The sequence below is a fragment of the Tachypleus tridentatus genome, chromosome 7 (genome assembly GCF_004210375.1).
Source record: "Tachypleus tridentatus isolate NWPU-2018 chromosome 7, ASM421037v1, whole genome shotgun sequence".
In the NCBI taxonomy this organism is placed as follows: domain Eukaryota; kingdom Metazoa; phylum Arthropoda; class Merostomata; order Xiphosura; family Limulidae; genus Tachypleus; species Tachypleus tridentatus.
This window is the reverse complement of record NC_134831.1, coordinates 19,556,713-19,580,577: the sequence shown is the minus strand read 5'-3', so window position 1 is coordinate 19,580,577 and position 23,865 is coordinate 19,556,713. Positions and strand designations below refer to the sequence as shown.

Sequence of the window (23,865 nt, the reverse complement as noted above, 5' to 3'; positions counted from 1 at the left end):
TAAATTTATTATGAGGCTGTCACTCAGGCTGTCAGTTATAATGGATTACAGCCATTATCAATATTTCTAAAAGCATCATAGACATCCTTCAGTTTAAAACAAGCAAAAAGATTGGTTAAGACTTTAGAATACATATATATTACGTATATCAGTAAAATATAAATTTTTAGTAAATCGATTGATCGTCTTAGATATTAGTGAACAAGTTTGTTTGTTTGTTTGTTTTGGAATTTCGCACAAAGCTACTCGAGAGCTATCTGTGCTAGCCGTCCCTAATTTAGCAGTGTAAGACTAGAGGGAAGGCAGCTAGTCATCACCACCCACCGCCAACTCTTGGGCTACTCTTTTACCAACGAATAGTGGGATTGACCGTCACATTATACACCCCCACGGCTGGGAGGGCGAGCATGTTTAGCGCGACGCGGGCGCGAACCCGCGACCCTCGGATTACGAGTCGCACGCCTTACGCGCTCGGCCATGCCGGGCCCATTAGTGAACAAAGGAAGGCTGATTTGGCGAACCTATCTAATTTAAGTCACTGTAACAATCAGTTAAAATATTTTCTCACTTGTATCGTAGTGCTTGTTTTTAAATATGCATGTGTTATTCTACTCTAGAACAAGAAAGACGCCACTCTCGTTAAAACTTTTAGAGAATTTTTTAAACAAGGCTGAAAACCCTGAAACTTTAAACTGACGTTGGAACACATTTTATTAATTGTCTGTTTCAGCGTCAACTCAAGAAACGAGACATTCACTTCTTTATTATATATAATAAAACCAAGCCCCCTCCCAGTGGTACAGGGGTGCGTCTGCGAACTCGCAGACGTTAAAAATTAGGTTTCGATACTCGTGGTGGGCAGAACACAGTTAGCCCATTGTGTAACTTTGTGTTTAATTCTAAATAAACAATAAAACCAAAGCATCTATAGTAGAATTATTTAATGGTACACTAACAATTAGAATGTTTTCCTAATTTATATATAACATAACTTTCAAGTACATGCTCATATTTATAAAAAAAAGGTCCGGTGCGACCAGGTGGTTAGGACTCTCGACTCGTAATCTGAGGATTGCGGGTTCGAATCTCCGTCTTACGAAACATTGTCCTTCTTTGAGCCGTAAGGACGTTTTAGTGTGCAATCAATCCCACTATTCCTTGGTAAAAAAGTAGCCCAAGAGTTGGCGGTGGGTGGTGATAACTAGCTCCTTTTCCTCTAGGCTTATACTGCTAACTTAGAGACGGTCAGCGCAAGTAGTTCTCGTGTAGCTTTACGTGAAATTTAAAAACAAACAAACGCTTAAAATGTGCAGTATTACATTGAAACCGACAGCGTTCTAATCAGTCTGTGGTGTGGAAAACTATAAACCCTCACCAAAATTGAAAGATTAAGCCCACCTTTCTTCCGCAGGGAGCACAACCTACGCTTTGAATCAAATATTTCAAACTTGGACTCATCTGTACATAAAACCTTTTACCGATCACAAATGTCCTCTAGTGGCACAGTGATATGTCCGCGGACTCACGTCATTAAAATCTGGGCTTTGATACCTGTAATAAGCAGAGCATAGATAGCCCATTGTGTAGCTTTATGATTAATTCTAAACGAATAGACCAATTATCTACAGTTCATTTTATATACTTCTTAGTACGTTTTAATCATTGACAATATCTGAAGATCGAACTAAATATTTTTAACTGCTACACGACCAAATATTTCATTCTCGTTGAATCTACCTGATACTGTAGATCTGGATACTCTTCTTTCATTTAATACATGGATGTTTATCTCATGCATGAGATCAGTGTCAGTCTTCATTCTGTCCCCAAGGCTGAATAAACAAAAATACTTAACATCAGTATCATTGACTTTAGGTGTTCTGTTTCTTTCTTTCCTATTTTCAAATTTACCTGTTTCGATCTCACGATCCGAGGTATACTGTGACAGTGTTTCGAAAGCATTTCCAGTCAGCAATTTGTCAGACAATCTAACCACCATCAAATAAAGCTTTTATGCGAACTCTCTGTTCTACTGACATTTCGCTACGCTCTTTTGGCCGTGACATGACAACAGAACTTAATATGTTGTGTAAAACGCTGTTTTTATCAAGATTCATTTGTGGAGTGCTAATAAATTGATTTCTTCTAGTATATACCGATATCATATGTTAACTCTCTTGCTAGCTTCTTTCCATATGGGTACCGTGACAGTTAGTTCAGAACCTAAATTTGATCAGTATGTTCATCCAAGTAGAGCCCCATTTAGTTGTCAACATGAATCAGTGAAACATTATCACAGTGTTGACATTTACATTCTGTTATGGCATGGAAGAATTAACCCCATAAAAATGGAAATAATGACAAAATTTTACCTCACCCTTTGCATATCACTGTGCATCTTTTCTAAAAAGAACATCAGCCCCCTCGTCATCATGATGAATAATAGAGTATTTGAGAAAGGAAGAGCTAAGTATCTTTTGAAACATATAGAGTGTTTTCAATTCCATAAGAAAGTTATGTGTCTCGTTAGATATTGCATTTTTGTGTCAAATATTTCAATTTCATGGAAATCAATGTTAATGGGAAACACATTTCTGCTAAACCTCTCCAATTTGATTTTAAGGCTGAATTGTATCTAAAAGTTATGAAACCTCATTTAATAGAACAAGAAGACAGTTTTTTTTTTCGAATCAAATAAATTAAATCAGTTTCGATCAATACATGGAAGGACACACTGTTTGACATGACACTTGATCATGGTGTACCATAGAAATTTATGAATTGAGAGAGCTTTAGCAGATCATTATCCACAACTATAAATACTCTCGTCTACGCAGAATTTCAGTCTCTTTCAAAAAATATTCATCAAAAAAAAAAATCTTAACCAGTGTCTATAACTATGTACATTTGAGAAATTTATTCTATACTCGCACAGGAACTCGGAGGTGTGTTTTCCAGTAACCAATTACCTGACCGTGCATAAAAACTGATCAACATTAATAATTAGTGCCTGAGTTACCAATCAGACAATCGATACGTTTATTTTAGTTGTGATAAAGAAGAGAGGAAATTTTGATCCATATGAACTAAACATAAGGAGATTGATCACGAAAAACTGGCTAATGTGAAATTACAATAAAAACCGACTAATGTGGAATTACAATTAAAAGATGCTTCTAACGTCTTCTACATCTATGTGTATGGACAATATCGTATTTACTAACTCTATAATTGTTACTGAAATGTTTCTAAACAAAACCTGTTAACGAAGTTTAGATCCTGTAAAAATAGTAACGATATATTTCTTCACAATTTTTTTTTTCAAAACGCTTTCACGTGAAAATACTTTAATAGATATATCTTTTCTTGTAGACCAAATGACTATATCATTATTGTAAAATACAAAAAACAACAACAATGAAATAAGTTATCAAGAAATGTTTATGGACAACAACAACTATTTGAATACTTTGTTTAATCTTGAAATATAAAGATGTAGGACACTTGCACATTACATTGACAAATCTTGACACTTACACATTGCATCGAAAAATCTTGCAGAAAGTCGTCTTCCTCTAAAGTATCTAAGAAAGTGTTTTGGTATATTCTGATAAATATAGTCTGATCTTTTTTCGACAAATCTGAGCACGAAATCCGCAACATTCTGATTTGAATAAAATATTTTTGTGATATCATGTCAACGCCATAATAATCAAAATGATGCATTAACAAAATAGAGAACGTTTAACACATACAACGCAACTTACACGATTCCGCTCTCCTAGAAGAAAATTGTGTCCAGTCTTACACCGTACAGCAGCAGTAACGGTTGGAATTTATTATTGAATTTCTTCTATTCAGTTGAAGGAAAAGTGACGCCCTCCTTGGTGGTTTTTAGTTTTAGTTTTCCTTGAACTGATGAATATAAATATTCAAATTATTCTCGTAAGTCACCAAAGTGATGTACTGGTTATTTACAATACTATAGACTTAAGATAACAATGGAACTTATTCATATCGTGTATCAATTAACCTGGCTGTTGTTATTCCTGATTCACTACTAATTCAGCTACACAACTAGTTTTGGATTTTTGGTTTCCTGATTATCAGCGACATTTCTTTTATATTCAACTAAAAATTATAAAATGTAAAGTAAGTAGTGAATAAACATTAATTATAACATATATAATAATTACTGAATGACAACAATGTTAATTATGAAGATAATAATGACAAAAACAAAACATAGAATAACATATAAGGAGATACACGAATTTAGAAGTAACCAATTCTCTGACTGGTGATTGATTCATCATTCTTTATTTCATGGGATAGAACAGCATCAAACTTATGGTTAAACTCTGTGTTTGTAATTCAAGAGAAATGTCGTGTGGTTTATTTTTGTAGTTCTAAAATATGTTATATTACGAAATAAAATTAAATCATAGTAGCAAAGATAATATCCCATTTATTTCAAAACAAAGTTCGTTATGATGTAGTCAGAGGTTGGGATTCATTGGCATTTAGTATGCCCTCTATTAACATTCTACATAACGCAACTTGACAGTCAAATTCAGACAGGTTCAACAACACCAGCATATATTCATACAAATGAGCATACCCCATAGATTTTTTCATTGTCTAACCCCTAGTGACACATTTTGGAACTTGCAGTTTCCTAAAAATACTCTTTGGAACCACTCGCCCTTCAGTATCTCATATATAATAAACAACCCTTTCAGAACTAAGTATTTGTAAGAAAGTGTAGCTGTTGAGAAGTCAAAGTGTTATATATTACCATTAGTAAAAGCTATGTATAAAATAAACAGTTATAATTTGAATCCGTTTATGCTAATACGAAAATGAGATTTTCATGACTACGTAGATCCTAAACTAAACTAGTATACGGAAAATTATCTGTATGTATAAACTTCGAATTACACTACACATTTAATCAAACTATCATACATAAAATATTTGTTATACGTATTCAAATTTTTTGTTTGTTATGGTCACGTAATGGATACGGATGTCATGCAAAAGTTTTGATTTGATAACATCGATTAATGATTAAAGATATATCACATTCTACGGCTTAATGACCTGAATACCTTACTCACAATTCTTTTTTAACTGTTGAATAAATGGATATTGAAGTGAAATTATAAAGTAGATAATTTGTTCACAACAATAATGCAGAAGTAATATTGTGTTAGACATTTGTGCAATCGATTTCGAACAAAGTTCTATATAACTTTTTCACACACTAGAACTCTGTAGACAGACATTCGTCCATTCAGATATCTGGGTCATGCTCAACAGGAACTTTGTGTACCATCTGATGGTGTATTGTTGAGCTATCCATTCCTAGTAGCACATGTTGAAACTATTTGTCCGTAGAAGAACATTTTGGAACTATCATCCCCTCGTGGTACTGTGTAAAACTACCGCCTATGACGACAAAGGTTGGCAACCACACCACACTAGTTTAGCCGCCATTTTGTAAATAACTTGAGCGTCTTCACAACTGCTGTCGTAGACGGCAAATTTCATCTGTTATTTTATTTCAATGGACCCCCAAAAAAACAGTGTATTGTTGTGAAACTTGTAATACTGCTTAATAAATACAGCGATATAATGATTACGTCGCAGTGATTTATATGTAATTTGACTGTGTCATAATTTCAATATTAATTTTAACAATAATGTTAATAACCACGTCACTTATACATAATTGCACAAATTTTATTTCGTTATTTCATCGAATGAAATTAGAAAAATAATATTTTGCCAGGCACAGTTATTTTTAAGTCTAAATTACATATAGAGATATCTTGTTTTTAACCATTTAAACCCGCAGACTTATAGATGAGTCAGCGAAGGGGCATAATCGTTTTACTTGTAAAAATGGTACTCTCTTTTGTATTGTTATTACAAGGTGGATATGAATGTCATTTTGAATATTCGATCTTTGTTAAAGACTATGACATTAAACAATGAGGTCAAACGTATGCTTTATTTTCTTCTATTTCAAAGAAAAGTACTAATATAAATATGATAATAGCTTAGTTTTTATATATTTTATTTCTTTAATTTATTTTTCTTTGTGTGAGACTGGCGAAGAGAAGTTAAGATTGATAGACGATATATCCCCACCAGAATGTGGATCCTACATTTTAAGTACCCACCTCTAAAACCTATGATACATTCTATATTTCACATTATAGCCTGTACCCTGGGATCCTTTCAATTGGTGCAGCATTTTTTATTTTTGTTTCGGCTTGTTTATGGTTATAATAACATAACACCATTTGTTTAGCTTACTATTTTAACGTATTAATTTTCCCCGATCTACGTTTTGTCAAGTTTTTCTACACTGTAAGACTAGAAATTCAGTTCCATAGAGGAGTCGTGGGTATGTAAGTATATTTATCAGAACCAGTTAAGCTGCGCTGATATAACTTCAGAAATAGATCGTATAATTAGAAATGTTGAAAGAACCTTACACACTGTTAGTGATTATATAAGTTCTTATTTGTTCTTATAGATATAAAATATAACCAAATCAAAGAACAATATTTTTTCTCTGTTCTTTAAAGCTTAATAATTTCAACTCTTAATGTAAATTTCATGATGTATTATAAATAACTGTAACATATTTTCAGATTTAATAATAACTTCAGCTTCTGAATGACCTTTCGAATAAATTAGGGGAACTAAGAGAAAAACCTTTTACAACATCAGCCCTTCCCATAAGCACGTTTCGCAACACACACAACAAAACTTTTTTCACATTCGATGATTGACTCTAGCAAACCAACTTCCTCTATTAATCAGATGAGAATGAAACAGTATTAGTAAGTAAGCACCCTGATTATATTTCTCTTATTAAAACTGGATTGGTAAGTAAGTAAATTATTAATTACTTTTGTGTATTATTGGCTAGGAGCGTATGTACATGGTTGGGATGTATGGATTAAATTTAACTTTTGGATTTAAGAGCAGTCTAGATTTGGGTTGAAGTCCACAAACATTTTAAATATGAAATGAAATGGGAGTGTTTAAGTGTTCAGCTCGTGAAGGCAGGGGCTGTGGCATAACACAAAATTTTGTTTATCTGGTAACTAACGGGTGTGTAAAAAGATAAAAGTGGGACTTCTTGAGATATCTGAAAGGCTAACTTATAAAACTGGATAAGAAACAATCAATACCAGTTTCGTTAAACATTTGTTGAGGCCTTTTAAGAGTGAAAGAAGTGTATAGGTAAAGAGAAAACAAGTTGTAATGTTCACTAAAGCTGTTGACAGCTGATATTACATTCACAAACCCAAAAGTAGCTCAAACTAGCATATTATTTTATGAAAACAAAAATTGTCTTCCTTAATAAATTATGATAAATATTGTTTATTTTTTATAGATTTTTAAATAAATAAACACTACTTATCTCTGTTGTATTTTATAAGTCGACTAATTTCCTCAAAATCTTTAGAAATGCTTAAACTTTTCAGTCTGTCGATCTTGCGCTACCTTTGTTGAGAATGTTATTTTCGTTCGTTAAAACAGTGGGACCGTAGTTTGAAAGTTTTGTTTTCAAATTTCGCGCAAAGCTACACGAGGGCTATCTGCGTTGGCGGTCTTTAACTTAGCAGTGTAAGACTAGAAGGAAGGCAGTTAGTCATTACCACCCACTGCCAGCTACTCTTTTACCAATAGTGGGATTAACCGTCACATTATGACGTCTCCTCGACTGAGGCGTGTCGGGGATTCGAACTTGCGACCCTCGGAGTACGAGTCGAGTGCCTTAACCACCTGGCCATCCTGGCCCTCTCATGAACAAACTTGTTTGTTTCTAATTAGTATTATATATAAGATATTTCATATTTATTAATTTTAGACAACTTCCGAGTTAGCAGTGTGTTATTAAATGGTTATATCAAAGCAAATTTTTTATTTTTATTATAAACCATTTTATAAAATATTAATTCACAGATTAATATATTTTAAATCAAAGCACGTAAATCACTCTTTCGAAAACTGCCTCATTCTTAGTTGATTTGCATTTCACTTTTGAACAAAATAAAGAAAAATATATACTTTTTTTCTGACAAAGAATATGCAAATACAATTGGTACCATTTAAGATTAAATTATCTCTTTAGGTAAAATAAATGTTAGTTGCTTGGCTGATCTACTAGCTAGTTACTTTATTCATTAGTTTTATAAATGGTATTATTTTTTTATGTTAGTTACGTGAAAGTTAACGTGTGGCCCGTCATGGCTCTATGGGTTAAGACGTTGGACTCGTAATCTGAGGGCCGCATGTTCGCATTTCTGCCACACTAAGCTTGCTTGACCTTTCAACCGTGGCGACATTATAATATGACTGGCAATCCCACTATTCGTTGGTAAAATTGCAGCTCAAGAGTTGGCGGTGGGTGGTGATAACTCTAGTGTTACACTGCTAAATTAGGGATGGCTAGTGCAGATAGTTCTTGTGTAGCTTTGCGCAAAATAAAAAAAAACAAACAAGACAGTGAACGTGTAGAAGGAAGTTGATGCCACAAGATGTCATAATGAATAAACTGTAGACGCTCCCATTGTTTCGATTTCCGATTTTCACGGAAACCATGGCCCAGCATTCCTCTTCCGGTTTATATGTATGTCTTTACATTCATATTGAAGCTTTCCCGTGTTTTCTAAATAAAATGATTCCTCTACTGTAGTAGTTTGAAGTTTTATAAGACTGAGTACATATATGAATTGTGGTATGATGTTCTTTAAAACTGTAGTCACTTCTTTTTATCAAATGTGTTATATAATGTTACATAAACAAGAATATACTATCATTCCAAGTTACCATTAGACCGAATTAAACAATAATGATAATTCCTTATCACTTTAGGTATATTTTATATATATATATATAACATCTCTCCGAAAGTAAATACACACGTACAAATTATTTTTCTAGTTTCAAGATGTTTGTTCATTTTTAATGATAATATTAATTTGTCTTTCAGCCTTTAGGTACTTTTATGTTGAGAAATTATAAAAGCTTTTACTAAAAGCTAATGTAAAAACTTAGATTTGTGACATTGTAAATCTAATAATCAAGCAGTAACATAAGTTATGAGTCTTCTCAGTTTTAGTTAGGATGGATCCCAGTCTCAATCTTAGTAAAGTTTCTTGCTAAGATATTTTATCAACTGTCAATAGTCTTTTAAGGTTTAAAAAGGGTTTGATCCATCCAAACTTCGTCCTAAAAGAGTTTGATACTGTCTATGTCCATCTTAAAAATGTTTCAATCTGCCAAACTCCGTTCTAAAAGTGTTTGATCCTGCCAAGCTCCTTACTTAATATATTTGATCCTGCCAACCTCCGGCCTAAAAATGTTTGATTCTGCCAAGCTCCATCTTTAATGTTTAATCCTGTGAAGCTCCGTCCTTAATATGTTTGATTCTGTCAAGCTAACCAGAGGCCAAACACTAAATGAACTCACTTTTTACTTTTCTATAGTTGTATTTTTCATTGTTTCATGTTTACATTAACCCAAACAAATAGTTGTTTACCTTCGTTTCCAGTTTCTGTGTTTATGAACAGCAGTTTTATTGCCCTCTTTAAGTGTTCTTTTTTGTGGTTCTTGAGGTTTAATCATGTTTTTAAACTAAATATATAGACATGATGATGAGACACAGGAAAATGATAATTTAGTTGGTTATAGCTCGTGTACAACATACAAATTAATATGAAATCTTCTTCAACTATTTCAGAAGATTAACGTAGGTATATCTAAGTAAGAAATATAAAACCTCACTGGAAACTTTAAAAGTCATTTGATTATTCATGTTTCGTTCGTTTATTTCCTTAGAGGTAAAAAAATAAATAAAGTTGAAGTATTCAACAGCCACTTTATGTTTTATTTGGTTAAATTCAGTAAAAAAGATTATTAGATTCAATACGACTCGGTTTTATTATTCTTTGGTAAAAGAGTAGCTCAAGAATTGGCGGTAGGTACTGATGACTAGCTGCCTCCCTTCTAGTCTTACACAACTAAATTAGAAAGGCTAGTGCAGAAAGCCCTCTTGTAGCTTTGCACGAAAATTCAAAATAAATAAACAGACACATCTTTGTACGTCGTAACCTGAGAATGAAAATAATGACCAACAAGATACATAAGTAATAAGATAAGATATTTAGAGTGCTATAACTATTTTTAAGTAATAACACAGGATATTTAGAGTGCTATACCTATCTTTAAATAATAACACTATAATCAATATACTATATTAACACGCTGAATAAATATACATAAATCCACCTACCATTAAAAGAAACTAAACTCTAAAGCCCTTAATCGTAAATATAAAAAATTGTACAATCTCATAATTATTTTTACCAGTCATTTGTACCTAAAGTTCATAATTATGTCAGCTTTCGGCTACTCGGTAATCTTCCCAATACACAAAGAAAATTATTATTATAACTACAGCAGTATATTAGAAACAAAATAATTAATTTTTAATTATATATGTAGTTTCTGTACGCACAAAGTTTCTTAAGTTGTTAGCATTGTTTACTCGAAGCGTTTCCAATAATAATAAAAAATCTTCAAAAGACAGAAGAAATTCTTTTAACCCAATTCTATGACGGACTGAACGCCACTCGCAAACAGCGCTCTAAGAAAGTTTGAGTTAGTGAAAAATTTCTATCGCTACAACCCTAAAAAAGCTGTTACCAGGTAAATAGCACGGTCCCATAGATAAACTTTCCGTGTTAATTATAAACGGATATTTATGAATCACACTCAAGTAAACTCATTTTACACTTTACTGGTTGTAAACAAAAGTTCGTTCTGTTCTAAGCAGTTCTGAAATGTCTAAATTCGCCCTAGTTTTTACTTTGCAGGATATCTGCTTGTTAATCGCAAAAGTTTATTCAACAATATGTTTTAACTTGTTTGATAAAAGTACTGGTTATTTCACATTAAGCCATAAATGTATTTTTGTAAACGTTTTTATTAAGATAAAAATAATATAGTGTAACTGAAAAACTGAATAATTTAATTTCTTTCATCTAGAATCTCATTAAAATGTTTCAGAACGGTTGTCTGACGAAATACTAACCACAACTAGCTAGCTGCATTATGACCAAGACTGATGAATTTAAAGAAATGGACCAAACAGATAAACAAGGTGTTCCTCGGGAAATCATCTTCAGTAAAGTATGTAGTGGTACTTCTTTAAGCATTTAAATGAATTCATAAAATGTATTAGAAGTACGTATCATCTAAGTCTTAAAATATACTTTTGTTGTCCAAAGTAAATATATTATTAATTTTACAACTATTCCAAGACTCCAATTCAGTAGCTTCTGTCCTTAAATTTGACATTTTTATATCACAATAAATTTTATATTATATTACAGTTTATTTAATTTTATAAAAGTTTAGGTTGATTACATTGTAGTGGCTTTGTGGTTTAATGAAAACCTTATGCCTGGAGTGTAAAAGTAGAGTTTAATCTCAGTAAGCGACATGGAAGACAAAGCACAGAAGGGGCCCCAGTTAGTACAGCGGTATGTCTATGGATTTACAACGCTAAAATCAGGGGTTCGATTCCTCTCGGTAGGCTCAGCAGATAGCCCGATATGCACACGCGCACAGAAGGATAAACGCACTTGGTAGATGATGGTTTTAAAATCCTTCAAAAATATGAAAACTGCACGTTAATTATTAAAACTTCCTGAATGGCTCTGCAGTCAGTTTGAATGGTTATAACATTAGGCCTTGCTTAGACTCGATGGCATTGTGTGGCTTTGTGCCTAACAAGAATCTAATAAGCGAATCGTATTTAAAAAATAAAACGTACTGAGTTTTAAAAGGCATTGCCTATCAAAGCAAACAAAATTCTACAGATTTAAATAAAAATAAATACTTTCTGAAACACCATGCTGTAATATGTGAACTTAAAAACAGAACATTAAAAATAAAACTAAAGTATTACGTTTTTTGTTCAACAAACGCCTAGAAGACACCATCAAAATCCCAGTAAGAGCATTTAAAACTTCATCTTATCACAGTTACCTCTAAATAACGTTTAAAATGTTGGTATGAAAACAAGAAATGTAACTTATTTCTATAAGTGGAGAGATTATAGCCATGAGGCCTATCAGTAAGTTTTATATTGACTGATTTAAACTAAAGAATAAGAGTTCTCACAAACTATACAGAATTTAAATACATTCTATTAAAAGGAATTTACAGACTCTTTGTGTCATTGCATTCCTTTTCGAAGCGTACGGTCATGCTCTATCTGATGGTCGTGTATCTTCACAATATCACTGCATCTGTTCATTGATAAAGGCTCCGTTGTAAGATCACCGTGTTGGTAACGAGTGTTGTCGACCAGCTACTTTTCTTCTAGTCTGTAAGTTGATAATTAGTAATGATTTGTATAGATACCTTAAATGTAGCTATGCGCAGATATATGAAACAAACAAGTCTTATGATTTTAATAATAATGGCCAAATATTGAGTAAACTAAAAATTCGTAATTGTTTATTCCAGTTATGCCTTTATAAAATAGTATTTTTTTCAAATCCATATAGTTTATAAACTCTATGTATTGAGCATGATGATATAAGGAAATTGTGGTTTCTTTCCTTTAGTGTGGCTTATCAGTTTAGCAAGTTAAACTTACCAAGTTTACAAACTTGAAATCTTTTAACAAAACAATTCAGGGTTTTTCATGTTTCAGATGTCATAACGTAAACAATATTGAAGTTTAAGCCAATTAGTGGTTTTATTTACTTGTTTTGTTTGTTAGTTTTTTTATTTTGCGAAAACGCTATACGATGGCTATCCGCGCAAGCCATCCCTAATTTAGCAATGTAAGACTAGAGAGAAGGCATCTTTTCATCACCACCCACCACCAACTCTTGGGATACTCTTTTACCAACGAATAGTGAGATTGACCGTTACATTATAACGCCCCCATAGCTGAAAGGGCGAGCATGTTTGGTGTGACGGGGATTCGATCCCGCAACACTCAAATTATGTCCTTGCTTGGCCCCCCTCTTTTTTTTTTTTTTTTTGGTTTTCAAGAAAACTCTAACTTCTGAAAGTTTTCTAAATTGGAAGACGTATGTAACTGTTCCTCCCTTTTTCTTTTGCTTAAAAGCAAACAAACCCAATAAAAGTTGCTGCTTTCTCCTGGTGTTTGGTTAAGTTAAACGTTTATCACCGTGTAGCACAATTCAGTAAAATATTTAAACAAAACTAAAAGTCCTTAGCCATACATGTCAATGTTTATCATGAAAAGAAGAAACCAGCAGAAGAAGAAAAATGCATTAAGTGATCTTTTTTTTTCTTTCAGATCGAACGATTAGTTCGAGAGATGCAGCATCCAATGACAGGCGTTCCGGTAAGAAGTCAGAAACTGTTTCTTACATACATTCCATCTGTTTTTATGGGTAGGTTCGTTTATTTGTTGTTTTCTGCATCTAATTTCAAGATGTGTTGGTAACAGTAGTCTTGTAAAAGAAGAGAAGTTGACTCTTAAAAATACTCCGATTTTGTGTTTAGAAGATTATTATGAACATTAACATGTTAGAAGAATCAAACTTAACAGTGTTTTTTCATTTATCTAAAAACAACTCGTGAATAGCACACTTCTCAAGCTGCTCAAGGAATGGGCTCGGCATGTTTTGGTGGTTAAGGCACTCGACTCGTAATCCGAGGGTCGCGGGTTCGAATCCCTCTTACACCAAACATACTTACCCTTTTAGCCGACGTGTGTTATAAAGTGACGGTCAATTCGTTGATAAAAGAGTAGCCCAACAGTTGGCGGTGGATGATGATGAATATCTGCCTTCCCTCTAGTGTTACACTACTAAATTAGGGAGCGCTACTGCAGATGGCCCCTTTGGTAACTTTGCGCGAAATTCAAACTAGACTCAAGGAATTCTAAAAGCTAAAAACAAAAAGCACGAAAGAGACAATCCATCTTTCACTAAGTTAGATATATATATAGTTGGCTGATAGGCAGAAAGTTTAGTTATTCACTGTCTGCTCGTTAAAATAACCAATCTAATTTATTCCATATTTAACTAAAAACTTGAATATGTACATATGGAAAATAATAGTGCATAATGTGTGATAGAAATAAAATTAACTATTTTCTTTTTTTCTAGGCTTTGATTTAGTGGATTGGCTAATGAGCAGACTCAACATCAAACATTTAGGTGAGACCTTTAATGGCTATCAACTTTTTAAACATGTTTCAGTCTACCTGTCAGCGAGGTTACTCGAAATTTTAATTTCCCCTTCATTAGTTATCTTTATATCACATTCCTGTTCCCTGGTGAGCTGGCAGTAAGTCTTCGAACTTACAACGCTGAAATCAAGGGTTTGATTCTCCTCGGTGGACACAGCAGATAGCTCAATATGGCTTTGATATAAAACAAAAACACACCAGCAATCACATTTCTTATTATTTTGAGTATTTAAAAAGTTGTCATTTTGGATGAAATTCATTGATTCGAAAAAAATTGAATGTTCACCATGAATGTCACTATATGCATACAGAGTCTAAACATCTTGGCCAAAGACCCTAATATTCAGGTATAGTTATAACTAATTTTGAATTACTCCCCCAAAAAATAAAATAAAATAAAGACAGTCTGCTTGCAGCAACTGCTGCACAAGTGCTCTGTCTAAACCCTTGCTTCACAAATGCAACATCAAGTCATGAATGACAGACATTTCAGTTCGCAGCTTCACAGCTATGCCTATACTTTAAAGTACACAATTTACAATGTAATATATGTCCGCATTGGAATCAACCCCTAAGCCATGAAGATTCTCAGTTAGTTACTGGAAAACCTTAAACTAAAGACTGTATAAAATCTACAGATAAATTTGAACGAAGACTATTTATTCAACAAATATTATTTTATGTTATCGTTTTAAATTCAACTTAAATTTTTCAATTAAAAATTTATTCTAAAGGTCTTGTGTATCACCATTACAAATTATGTCATTAAAAGTGAGTCTAAAATAGGAGAAATGTTATTTTAATAATTACTTCAGTTGTTGTATTTTCTAATTACAAGGCCTGGCATGGCCAAGCGTGTTAAGGCGTGCGATTCGTAATATGAGGGTCTTTGGTTCGCATCCCCGTCGCGGCAAACATGCTCGCCCTCCCAGCCGTGGGGGCGTTATAATGTGACGATCAATCCCAATATTCGTTGGTAAAAGAGTAGCCCAAGAGTTGGCGGTGGGTGGTGATGACTAGCTGCCTTCCCTCTTGTCTTACACTGCTAAATTAGGAACGGATAGCGCAGATATCCCTTGAGTAGCTTTGCACGAAATTCAAAAACAAACAAACAATTTGAGGTACTTGGACAGTACAACACACGACCCGAGAGAAGGCATCACTAGAAATGTTTTAATAAAACAAATACAGTTATTTCTCATGTTAGTATGCGCATGTCCATGACAGATAAATCTGTCTTATCTTAAATATATAACTACGTAACATTCAAAATAAAAAAAATAGTAAAACTTAAAAAAAAAATTTAACAAGTTAATATTTATACAAGTAAGAGTTGGAGGTTGATATCTTACGTATTGATTTTGTTTTATTTCTCAGCTGAAGCCATTCATCTAGCCAATCTAATCTGTCAACATGGATACTTTTATCCTGTAAATGACACAAAACTTACATTGAAGGATGATGGCACTCTGTACAGGTTTCAGGTTAATTTTTCAGCCTTTTTAGTTATTATCATTTAAGCTAAAGGTTAAGCATATATTACTGCTCTCCCAATACTTTGGATTCTTTATTTAGCTATAATTATTATGTTTCTTATGAAGTAAGTCCAAGTCACTGGGATAAGAACGAGTTTCGGCATGGCCAGGTGGTTAAGGCGCTCGACTCCCAGTCCGAGGATCGCGAGATCGAATCCTCGTCACACCAAACATGCTCGCCCTTTCAGCCGTGGGGGCGTTATAAAGTGACGGTCAATCCCACTATTCGTTAGTAAAAGAGTAACCCAAGAGTTGGAAAGTTGGTGATGATAACTAGCTGCCTTCTCTCTAGTCTTACACTGCTAAATTAAGGAGGACTAGTGCAGATAATCCTTGTGTAGGTTTTCGCGAAATTAAAAGAAACAAACGAAGAGCTACATACATTAAACTCATTGAAAATTTCTTATCGCTTAGAGTTTGTAATACACCATGGGGAGGCTTGTAACTCTATGATAAGTCACAGTTCTTTCTTAAAAAGGGGCATTCATGAAACGAAGTTGTTAAATGAAATCGAGAAAATATTTCCAAGAAAAATTAGAAGACTTTAGTGTTTTCTATGAAATAGGAAAATTTTTTAGAGTAGAACATTTAGGAAAGAGAGGGGGATCCACAATAAAACCCCAAGCATGTCATCTGAAGATAAAGTTTATAGTAGTGAAATTGAGCACTAACCCCCCAAAAAAACTATTAGAATGAAGGCCTCATATATTTTTAGTATTTTTAAAAAGATGTAAAATAGAGAGTGGAAGATAGCCAAGATTTACAAGCTTCCATCACACCTTGAAATTTAAAGCTATTTGCATACGAAAGATAATCAAATTAACCGGAATAACAGAAATCGCATTACGATTTATATCTGTTAACTACGAAACATCGGCAAGCTCGTCCCTATCCCATGATTATGAATTATCAGTGATAAAACAAAATTATAGGGAAGGCAATGTTCATGTAACTGAAAGTTCAGTAAATAGTTAGAAGTTGATATTTTTTGTAACACTAGCTATTGAAGCCCTTTCTTTAATAGAAGTCATTCATTCTGTTTGTTGGACATTAAAACAAAGTTATTTACTTTAAACTCATATTTTCTTTTTATTTGTTCTTGTATATTAAATTAATAAACGGGTATTGGTATCATAAAATGTTTAGGCTAATATCTTACAATCTGTTTCGAATATACTAAGTGTCTTAATCTGTGCTTTCAGGAACAGTGTTTCTGGCCTTCTTACAACCAACCAGATGATATCCATTATGGTAAGCTACTGTTTATTCAGAAGAAAATAAAATATCTTAATCTAGTGCGCTTTCTTACAACCAACCAGATGATATCCATTATGGTAAGCTACTGTTTATCCAGAAGAAAATAAAATGTCTTTATCTATGTTGCTTTATTACAACCAGACAGATGATATCCACTATGGTAAGCTACTGTTTATCCAGAAAAAAGTAAAATGTATTAATCTGGATTGGTTTCTTACTACCAGCCACATGATATCAATTTTGATAAGTTATTATGAATTTAGAAGAGGCTATGTGAATGTCTTGGTAAAAATATTATCCAGGAATCCAAATTTGGGTGTTTTCCCATACCTAGTTATTTTTACAAACAGCAAGGATTTAAATTACAATTTTTTTCGGTAAGAAATACCTCTTTTTATCTGTTTATTCTCATTTATTATCATTATTCTCTTCTTCTGGACACATCTTTAACCTTTATAAAGAAGTTTCAACTTAATTTTAACTTTCATAGCGGACTTTCTGTCAACGACCTGGCATGGTCAGGTGGGTTAAGGCGTGCGACTCGTAATCTGAGGGTCGCGGGCTCGAAACCCGGTCGCACCAAACATGCTTGCCCTCTCAGACATGAGGGCGTTATGATGTTACGTTCAATCCCACTTTTCGTTGGTAAAAGAGTAGCCCAAGAGTTGGCTGTGGGTGGTGATGACTAGCTGTCTTCCCTCTAGTCTTACACTGCTGAATTAGGGACGGCTAGCATAGATAGCCCCTCTAGTAGCTTTGTACGAAATTAAAAAACAAACAAACTTTCTGTCATGATAATATAAAGATAAAAATATTTTATGTAACTGCAAAGGCCTTAAACGACTGGTGTGGTAATCTTTAAAGAAATGAATATTTCTCTAAAGCCTAAAAATCTAACTCATTAACTGGATGGATATATGTTAGAATATTTAGATCATGAATGTGATACACTGAATCGGAGACTGAACCTTCAAGGTGATTATTTGATATTAAAATTATTGATTTGAGATATATATATAGAAACATATCGATAACATATAATATTGCATAAAGTTTCCCAACAAGCTAATGTGCTTTATATTATAAGAAATCAATTGCTTTTCACCAAGTGATGTATATTTACTACTGTTTTTGCTTACATGAATCTGATAATGACCTTACTTTTGTTATTTTTTTTACAAGCCATCTTCCTGGTGAAAAGAACTTTAAGGAATAAACAGAAACACGGACTTGAGGATCATGAACAGGTAAGACTTTTATCAGTTTTTTACTGTTTACATGTACATTTTTTTTCAGTCATAGAAAGATATTTTGTCAGTAAACACTTAAATTATAAGATTAATCACAAAAACAAAACAATACCCACTTTAATAACACAGTCTCCCTCTATTGTGAACAGTTGATAGATGGCTTTGCGTTAAAAAGTATTATTGGGGTTTTACCAGTCAGATATTTATTATGGTAAGCTAATGTTTATCCAGAAAAAAACGAAATGTATTAATCTAGTGCACTTTCTTACTACCAGCCAGATTATATTCATTATGGTAAGCTATTGGTGTATAACTGTGTTTTATATTGTGTAAAATGTTCTCTATGTTTTTATTAAAGAGCCTAAAGTGTGAATGGATTAAATTTCAATTCTGAAAAGTTTGGTTTCTCTATAAACATGTTTTAACTAAGATAATATTCTATTCATCTTCATTTCAGAAATATTTTACTAAACAATATACCTTCTTCTTACTGTGCTATTTTCTTCTTTTAGGAAACGTTGGCGAGATTAAAGAAAGTTTTAAGTCAAAAATGGGAATATATTTGTAAGCAAGCTGAGGAACAAGTCCAGTAAGATATCAGAGTTCCTAAAAAATAAACCAAACTTAAGTTTTAAAACTATCAAAAATAATTGTGAGGAACGCGTATTGTACGATCGTCAGTAGCATGAAAATAACTTCAATGAGATGGTGATTTTTGTGTCATGGTTAGATTCAAACACAGCTGACTGTGTAGATGGATGTTACTTAAAGGGAAGAGTTTGTGTAACTACAGTTAAAATAAATAAAATCGTATTGTTATAGTTTTAAACTTACTGTAGATAATATTGTATGTATTTGAAAACTGAGACACTACAATAACAAATCACAGATATTTAGGCATATAAAGACAAGCTATATTAGAAATGTAGAGTTATAGAAAGAAATATTATTCCTTACGTGCTACAAAATGAAACTGTGTGATATGTAAGGTGCTACAAATACAATTTATAATTTTAGAACCGGCTTGAATAGCTAATGAAAGAAACTTAATGACAAATGAACAACATTTCAACAAGCTTGTGATGTCGTCAAGAACATTTGTATTAAAGGTGTTTGTTTTTTCTCCGCCCATTCAAGACTTCTCCAGATTTTATTCTATAAAAAAGTGGTTTCCCCTTCATCAATTGGGAATAAAATTATGTTAGACACACACAGGAAAATTTATTTCTGAAGTACACAAAAAGAAACTATATATATTATTTCAAGTAATACAGTGAGAAACTATGTAATATGTACATACTATACATACATATTATGTTGGGAATCTAGAGTAATACAAAGAAATACTACTTCTGAAATGCTACAAAAAAACTATGGAATGTTGATTATACTATGAAAATAAACTATAGAATTTTAAGCAATACAAAAAAGAAACTTGGAGATGTTAAGCATACAATAAACATTGTATACTACAAACCACTAAAGACATGTTTATACTAATGATGTACAGTAGAACAGTATTCTGCACGCGGTATTTCGTACGATGAATATTTGTTGAGAAATAATACGACTGAGTAACACCAATGAAAAAAACCATACTAAACTGTTTTAATGTTTCATCACTACATAAGATACCTATGGTCACAGTGAGTATAACATTAATATCTGAATTTCTAAGTTTCTTAATTAACAAATATAATAACAAAATAAACGAGTTATGACCTCACATCAAAAGTTATAAATTCGCGTTTTTTTCTTTCTCTCTTATTAAATTTACAGATGTTAAAGTCATGTGTACCCATTTTAAGATTTTTTAATGAATATAACGCAACAGAAAAATGAAATGTGGCATTATTTTATTAGTATTATGTTCAAGTTAGAAGATATATAAATAAACCTGGTTATTGCAAAAATTTTGTGTTAAGGGAAATAAGTGGCTTATGATTTAGGGTTGCACAAACTTATAGGAAATATATTTTATTTTTATGTAGTCTTATGAACGAAAGAAAAAAATCTGAAAAAAGTATACTAGACAGTCAAGAAAAGGCCTACTGGCGTGTTCACAGACCACCGGTAAGAACTCCATTGGTATATTGTGTTTATAAGTTATTCAGTTGTCCACGAACTCCAGACTTGCAAGTGTAGAATTACCGATAAAGTTCATATGGACCCTTATGCGCTTATGAATACATTTTTAAACTATTTACATAATAAGTTATTTGTGGTTCCGTTATGTTGTTGGTTCCAGAGCTTCCACTATCCCATGATCCACATACAAATGTAAACAAAAATACAATTAATATTACATTTAATCAAAATATGTGAAATCCCTCACTTTATATGTGTGTTAGATAGAAAACAGATCACTTCCCCAAATGCTTGATAAGTTCTTTACAATGACTATTGTAACACACAATTATTAAATTACTTGGGGTAATTATAATAGCTTCCGATCAGAGTAAACTTAGAACTAAATTAGATATCCTTTTCTTACGTATCTACTAATAAAGATTAGTTTACAATTCTATTTGTTTGGTATTCTCGTTATCAACGATGCTTTCGACCATAAACCCAGTAATATTTCACAAGGACAGGCCAGTTAAGGAGATTTAGTTTAGTCCTAATACAAATACTAGGTTAACAATTTAAAATTATCTTTGTAATGAATGTATAATACAAGAATAAAAATTGAAAGTAATAACGCTAGATATATTAAACATTCCAACAGATACTATTTGTGAAAATAACTACAAAGAAATAATAACTACAGCTTACTATAGAACATAAAAATACTAGTATACATGATCCTACAGATAATGAAATTATAAAAATAAATCAGTAATTTGAAAGTTAAAGTATTATAATTTCTTAAATATTAATTATATCTGAAGATTAAATCAAATGAAACGTTAGAGACTATTTAATTTTCATCCCTTCCCTGTAAGGTAAACAGAAAATCTAAAGTTTAGAAATTAATCGAAACACCAATAACATGTAATTAAATTAAAACTGAAATCCAACCTGCCCTTTGATATGAAATGGTTAACTTATTTACTTCTGGACATTTAAAGCGTTTCTCCATATAAATTATCAGTGTTAAGGGACTTTCTATTAGTAATATGAACCAAGAATAAACTGAATGAATTAGAAAATTCAAAGAAAGGAATGTTTCATAAAGTAACTTTTGTCTAAGATTTAGAAAAAAAGAAACCCTAGAAGATTATAGATTCTCTTTTAGATAACTATTTGTGTCAAGCCAGTGTTTCAAGATTATTTGGAAGATCTACGAAACATGCGATAATTATTCTACAAAACTGAACCTGCATCATTTAAGGAACTACACACACGCCAGCGCATCGCTAATTAATCGTTTGACGAGAGCTTAGATATGATTGGGCAACCTCGAAAGATGAAGAATTATTTATGTATGCGTGACTTGAAAAAGTTGTCGCTCATTTTAAACATTTATTAACTACTCATTAGTCAGTCAAGGTTCTGCTGAAACTGTGTTAAATTATAACTGTAAACTGTAGTTTCAGGTAATATTGGACCTTTCAGCCCAGCTAGACTAATAAAAATTAATAATAATGATTATTTCTAACTGAAAGTTAGTACACGGGAAAATATATATCTTAACACAATTAAACAAATAAATTATTATTTGTTTTAAAGCAAAATGTTATACAATGGGCTATATGATGACTAGCTGTCTTCCCTCTGGTCTTAAACTGCTAAATTATAGGATGGTTGACGCAGATAGTCCTTGTGTAGCTTTGCGTGAAAGTCAAAAACAAAAACTTGTCATAGCTATTCAGGAGCACTGACACCTTGACCAGCATCACAACAAACTTCTATCTTTCTTGTGAAATGTTTTGTTTGAGCAGTTATGTTTCTGGAGGACAGCTTGTTTTCTCACAGAGTATGTTGTTTTCAGAATTATCTTGTATCCAGTTAATTACAATATGTGTATTCTGGTAATACCAGCTTTTTTTATGTTCGTGTGTCAGTGAGGGAAGGCGTGTTGACTCACCTGAATTGCGAAACTTGTGAACGACTCCAATTTAGATTAAATATATTAAAGAAATCATTAACCTTATTTATAGTTGTATCAACAAATGATGCAAATCGTGAGATAGTAAAAATCATTATAAAATGAATGAAATGGTAAACTTTGCACGCCAAACAAAAAATTCACAACATGAAATTACTTTTTATGTCTGTGCTAGCATTGTTTGTTTTTGAATTTCGCGCAAAGCTACTCGAGGCTGTGCTAGCATAAATATTTTTATAAACGATTTTTTTGTATTTTATCGTAGTTTATTTCATGTTAAATGTTCTTTTTTTTTAATTTACTAGAACAAGGATATTATAAAATCGGAAGTTAAATTTATTCCATAATATTTTTCACTAACTAATGTTATTTTTCAGCCAGGAATAGTGAGTTGTTTTGAAAGAGGCCCATTAGCAAATAAAAAAACAGAAAAAAACAAAAACAAACAAGATCTAAAGAAACAGGTAAATTTTATAAATTTGTAGGTGAATAGTTGAAAATTTTCAAATATCGCTGAAAACAAAATATATATATATATAATACTTGAATAAAACATTGTATACTTTTCGAAGTACAAGAATTTTTTATTTATGTAAGCAACATGACTGTATAAGTGTATATAATTATTCTGTTTTATTTCTTATTTAATACGGCTCTCTGTTCCTTGTCATTAAATCGAGAATTCCAGAATCTGCTTAAATTCTAACACAGTTCTAAGCATTAAAGGTAAATGAAAATGTTTTATTGCATGGGACATTTATGACACTGGTTGCATTTACCATGTTGTATGCCAAAGGGCATTTTTATAATGGTTTAGTAAGGTAACCATGTTATGTCAAGAATAAAATATTCAACATATTACTTGATTATAAAATTTTGTAAGTATGGTATTTCAATAACTGAAATACTTGTGTGTATATATATATAATTTCATTTTCCTACATTTTTCAGACTGAATTTCTCCAACAGTACATTTACAGACCTAGAACGAAGCTCCATCAAGTTGTTGAGAGGTTAGTTTTATTTTACGTTTGTTGTTAAAGTTGTTTTATAGTATACATAGTATACAGTACTGTACAAAATTGTTAGAACAAAGTCAAAAACTAGATTTCAGGCTACTTTTAAAGAATGTCTGTAAGTAAGTCACAGATGAAAAATTAAAATTTTATTAATCTTCATATTTAGTACAACAGAAATTCAGTGCAAGTGATTGAGTTCAGTAAACAGTTAAAAGTTTGTGTGTCCCCTTTTATATTAATAACTGCAGATGGTCTTTCAATCATTGTTGCAACATATTTAAATAAGTGTATTTTAGGATTTTGCTCCGAATGTTTATAATACTCTCCCATAAAGTTTCTTTTAAACAATTTTTGATTTGTCAAGTTTTTGATCTATTAAATACCAGATCTGTTCAATTAGGTTGAGACGGGGTCTCTATGGGACTATTGTATCATTTTAATTACCCCAGCATCTTCTTTTTTAGCTAAGTAATTTATGCAT

General features: G+C 32.2%; 1 protein-coding gene across 17 annotated transcripts in view; it reads left to right on the top strand.

Moving 5' to 3' along the window:
- The first annotated feature begins 6,732 nt into the window (after window positions 1-6,732).
- The window catches only part of LOC143255247 (regulator of G-protein signaling 7-like), a 30,024-nt gene continuing 12,891 nt past the window's right edge, over window positions 6,733-23,865 (top strand). For 2 of the 17 annotated variants that reach the window (XM_076510613.1, XM_076510597.1), the window contains exons 1-11: window positions 6,780-6,902; window positions 11,098-11,220; window positions 13,373-13,469; window positions 14,190-14,240; window positions 15,650-15,756; window positions 17,010-17,058; window positions 18,247-18,311; window positions 18,827-18,903; window positions 20,306-20,387; window positions 22,743-22,829; window positions 23,317-23,378. In XM_076510613.1, coding sequence (XP_076366728.1) covers window positions 11,143-11,220; window positions 13,373-13,469; window positions 14,190-14,240; window positions 15,650-15,756; window positions 17,010-17,058; window positions 18,247-18,311; window positions 18,827-18,903; window positions 20,306-20,387; window positions 22,743-22,829; window positions 23,317-23,378 — 755 coding nt within the window. In that variant the 5' untranslated portion in view covers window positions 6,780-6,902; window positions 11,098-11,142. Of the gene's footprint in view, window positions 6,907-7,563; window positions 8,657-11,076; window positions 11,221-13,372; window positions 13,470-14,189; window positions 14,241-15,649; window positions 15,757-17,009; window positions 17,059-18,246; window positions 18,312-18,826; window positions 18,904-20,305; window positions 20,388-22,742; window positions 22,830-23,316; window positions 23,379-23,865 lie in introns of those variants that run through there. The other 15 variants (XM_076510611.1, XM_076510595.1, XM_076510602.1 and 12 more) reach the window with 14 other exon arrangements.